Here is a 4,804-nt window from a genome sequence, read left to right as displayed (position 1 = left end):
AGAGATTTTTGTAGTTCGTTCCAGTCATTGGCAGCAGAGAACTGGAAGGAGAGGCGGCCAAAGAAAGAATTGGTTTTGGGGGTGACTAGAGAGATATACCTGCTGGAGCGTGTGCTACAGGTGGGAGATGCTATGGTGACCAGCGAGCTGAGATAAGGGGGGACTTTACCTAGCAGGGTCTTGTAGATGACATGGAGCCAGTGGGTTTGGCGACGAGTATGAAGTGAGGGCCATCCAACGAGAGCGTACAGGTCGCAATGGTGGGTAGTATATGGGGCTTTGGTGATAAAACGGATTGCACTGTGATAGACTGCATCCAATTTGTTGAGTAGGGTATGTATGAGTATGTCCCATATCATCAGTAACCCTATCACAAACCTTAAATCTTACCTTAACCAATCAGAATGAGGGCATAAATGGAACTATTAACTTTGGAAATTTGATGTTTGGAGAAATGGGATGATACAGAGCATCAGGAACAACCCAGGGTGTGAAAAATGTGATGTTTGGAGCAACTTCAAAACACACACACACACACATTCACTCACTTAATTTGCTCACACACACATAACATGCATACACATTTATACTGACTCTACACACATGCACACACACTCACATAGAATCATATATCCTGATGCCTAGTCACCTTACCCCTATACATATCTACCTCCATCACTCCAGTATCCCTGTACATTGTTATTATGGTATTGGAACTGACCCTGTATACAGCTTCTTAATTTCTTGTGTTCTTCTCATTTGTTGTTTTTATTTCTCGTGTGTTTATGTTATACCATGTGGTCTTTTTTTGCGCTATACTGATTACTGCATTGTTGGATTTAGAGCTGGCAAGAAAAGGTATCTCACTGTGCTTGTGCCCGTGACATTAAAACATGCAACTCATTCTCAGTTGAAACATAGTTGATGTGTTTAATACGGGAAATTACACATTCTGTTATTAACATCTGACTCCAGTGTGATCTGTCCTTGCAATTTGTAGTCTATGACATTGCAGATTTAGATATATGATACTTTTTCACAAAGTAGTTTGGATATAGTGAACTATTCAATACTATGAAGGTGTTCCTATGGTTTGGTGTAAATCCGTGTATATTTTTCAGAGTAGCTACCCCAACACTGGTTGTCGTTACATTATAATGTTATGCTACTTTCGGCCAATTGTAGCTGATCTCAGGATAGTTTTGGTGTTTCCAAGCAGGGCACGCCCATTTAACAGGATACACCATATAAGGTAAATTACGTCGACGGGATCTCCTTTTGGAACATTCCATTTCTTAGGAATGGTAACTTCGACGTCCCAACTTTTATATTTTTGATCTTATACCATAAACACACATCAAACGCACGTTAAATCACATATTTGAACTATTCTACACTATGCAACGTGTTACGAGTGTCAAAATGAATATTTAGTATGTTTTAAAACTGTTGTTATGTCGCGCTGATCATGGAGGTACGATCCATGTCTACGTCATGAGTATTTCCTCGCCAGTCGGGTGGAAAACTATAAAAACCCTGCGAGCTGTCAAAGTCGGCAGTCAAACTTTTAGCAGCTAAAAAGAGAACGCAAAGATACGAAATAGACTTCAATACAGGATCTCTATCAACAACAGCTAACCTGCCAAAAGGGATCACTTGACTTTGACAACTTTATCCGACGCTTTTTGGATTTTGCCGAGTTTCTTCGTGATCTCCTGAAACGATAATGTACTCCGCTTTCAACACAGATTGTGACTCCTCTTCCCGGTGCAGTACTGCTTCTCCAGCTTGCGACAACCTAGCTTACTACAACTCTCCTGCGGGATCTTACTCCACTATATGCTCTCCACAATCTCAGGTACGTTGATCGATCAATTATGGCATATTTCCTTAGTTACAATGTCATTGATAACTGTACTACTAGTCAGCGCTTGACTTGGGAAGGAGCTCACCAGAGCTGAGTATCGACACCTCAAATGTAATACTGTTTGAGTTCAACGCTCCTGTACTCCTTTATACAATATTAACTCGAATGTATTGTGGAACTCTCGCAGATAAATTTTATAAACAGTATCAGCACCTACTTCAGTTCAAGTCCAGCACTGATACTATAGTGTATTAACATTACAGTAATCCTTTTTTTTAAACTAATTGTATTAGATAAACAATAACATGTTAGCCTATAACAGTGCATGAAGTCTCCTTTTTATAGTAGCCTAGCTGTCGAAGCGTAATAAAGCATCAGACTCGGTTCTGCTCTGCAACACTGACAACATACTCCTATAGTTCATTCATTTAGCGAGGAAACTCCAGTGAAAAGTTCTGCGTCATAGCTTACATCAGGAGAGATATTTATAGACCGTATGGCTTTTTAATAGACCGACCAACTGGCTTCATTCATATGCATGAAGGTACATGATGCGGTGCATTGCTTCAGCAGCATCACCTACCCACCCTAGTAGTCTACCCTGTCTGGATAGAAATGCTCCTGTACTGACTGAATTCTCTCTTCATTCTCGAACAGGACTTCACAGACCTGACTTCAGCGTCCAGTGGCTCCTTCATCCCTACTGTCACGGCCATCTCTGCCAGTCCAGACCTGCAGTGGATGGACCAGCCGCTCGTATCCTCCGTGGCCCCTTCTCACAGAGTCCATCCCTACAGTGCCAGCCCCCCAACCTACACTAGCGCCATGAGGAACAAGGGCCACAGCTCTGGGCGCAGAGCCAAAATGGAACAGGTAAATATCTTAACTGATCTTAGACCTGATCTAGAAGCATTGTATAATTATTCATTTAACGGCACTTTGGTTTTGAGTATGGAGAACAGTGCATGTAGGATTTAATGATGACATTGCATTCAAAGATGGTGGGGAATTCATTTTCTTCTATTTTTTTCTTCTATAGCTTTCTCCTGAGGAGGAGGAGAAGAAGAATTTCCGTAGAGAGAGGAACAAGCAGGCAGCAGCTAAATGTCGCAACAGGAGGAAGGAACTCACCGACACTCTGCAGGGTGAAACTGACGAGCTGGAGGACGAGAAGTCCGCTCTCCAGAATGACATCGCCAACCTGCTCAAAGAGAAGGAGAAGTTGGAGTTTATCCTGGCAGCCCACCAGCCCATCTGCAAGATCCCCTCTGATATGGACACTGTTTTCCCCTCCCACTCCTACGGGGTCTCCATCCAACTGTCTCCACCCCAGCCTCAAAGCATGGTCTCCAGCTCCGTCTGCTCTGCAACTCCCCTCACCTCCATTCCGTTAACCGCCAGCTCCAACCTCTCCACCTCAGCCTCAATCTTCTCCAGCAGCCCCCTCCTGTCCACCGTCTCCGACGTCAAGATGGCCGACCTGGACACAGCCTGCCTAGAGGAGTCCCTGTCTCTCCTCGTCAAGACGGAGATGGAGACGGCCCGGTCGGTGCCCGATGTAGATCTTACCAGCTCCCTGTACACCCAGGACTGGGAGCCTCTCTACAGCACAGCCAATAATGACTTTGAGCCCCTGTGCACCCCTGTGGTCACCTGCACCCCAGCCTGCACAACGTACACATCTTCTTTCGTCTTCAGCTATCCAGAGGCGGAGGCGTTGCCTACCTGTGGCGTAGCCCAACAGAGAGGGAGCAGCAGCAACGATCAATCCTCTGACTCCCTCAGCTCTCCTACACTCCTAGCCCTGTGAGCAGGAGAACCCTAGTCCCTCAGCTCCCCTACACTCCTAGCCCTGTGAGCAGGAGAACCCTAGTCCCTCAGCTCCCCTACACTCCTAGCCCTGTGAGCAGGAGAACCCTAGTCCCTCAGCTCTGACTACACTCCTAGCCATGTGAGCAGGAGAACCATAGCTGTGTCCCAAATGACACCCTATGACCTAGTTAATTGCTTTTTTTGTCCCATAGGGCTCTGGTCTAAAGTAGTGCGTTTGGGGGAAGGCACATTCTTCCACACAACACCATTTCCTCTAGAGCACATTTAGCACTTCCCCCATGTACAGCACCAGTATGTGGTGACTGTGCAGAATGATCGCAGAGATATGGACATGGACTCACACAACCAGGAAGCAAAATATATTTGTTTTGTATGGACTATAATAGGCTATTACTTGCCTCTTTTGACTGTAGCTGATTAAAGCGTGTTTAACTAATAAAACCAATAGTTTGGGTTTACAAAATAGTTGTTGATTTTTATGGTGCTAGATAACAAAGTTGTGTTTCTGTGTTCAGAGCAATACAGTTGTTTGTTTTCTGGTTGATGGAATGTGAGCTTCTTGTATGTTTGGTATTTAATAATCATGATGTGCTTGTCTGGTTGATCTCTCCTAGTATGAAAGTTTTCTGTGAAAACGTTTTTCTTTTGTGAAATTTCAAATTATATTTATACTACAAAGAACTGAACCTTTGTAAAACGTCAAATAAACTGAACGAATAAAATATTAAATTATTCATTCACGTCTACCATCTATTTAAAAAAAAAATAAAAAATACACACACAGACCAATTTTGCACTGAAATGTATAACTAATTACACTTTATATAGACTATGAAAGTGAATGGGTTTTCTCTAGGGGGCAGTTACACAATTGTCTAAAATTGGGTCATTATTAATAACGTAGTGGTCTGCGCCTCTCCGTGCGCTGTTTATTTATTGTTCCATGGCTCTGTTGCCAAGGTTGACTCCACGTCAGAGCGCTCTGACGTCTGTGCGTGCTTAAACGTTTCTTTTTTCTTCTTCTAACTTGACACCGAACGCTGTCGTTGTGACGTTCTTTTCCGTGCCCAAATATAGATATTGCTGCCTCAACCTACCCCGCTA

The 4,804-nt window shown here is 43.7% G+C and overlaps 1 protein-coding gene across 2 annotated transcripts; it reads left to right on the top strand.

Moving 5' to 3' along the window:
* Window positions 1-1,546: 1,546 nt before the first annotated feature.
* LOC109879520 (proto-oncogene c-Fos) lies at window positions 1,547-4,436 on the top strand. Of its 2 annotated transcripts, XM_020471688.2 has the most exons (4): window positions 1,547-1,858; window positions 2,525-2,740; window positions 2,907-3,681; window positions 3,730-4,436. In XM_020471688.2, exons 1-3 carry the CDS (start codon window positions 1,727-1,729, stop codon window positions 3,675-3,677), a joined length of 1,119 nt encoding a protein of 372 aa, XP_020327277.1. In that variant the 5' UTR covers window positions 1,547-1,726; the 3' UTR covers window positions 3,678-3,681; window positions 3,730-4,436. The 2 variants fall into 2 exon arrangements, with proteins under 2 accessions (XP_020327277.1, XP_020327276.1); XM_020471687.2 differs by having other exon boundaries at window positions 2,907-4,436.
* Window positions 4,437-4,804: the final 368 nt, after the last annotated feature.

Source organism: Oncorhynchus kisutch, linkage group LG12, assembly GCF_002021735.2.
Source record: "Oncorhynchus kisutch isolate 150728-3 linkage group LG12, Okis_V2, whole genome shotgun sequence".
Classification (NCBI taxonomy): Eukaryota; Metazoa; Chordata; class Actinopteri; order Salmoniformes; family Salmonidae; genus Oncorhynchus; species Oncorhynchus kisutch.
Note: the sequence above shows the minus strand (reverse complement) of the source record. Positions and strands in the feature narration are given on the sequence as shown.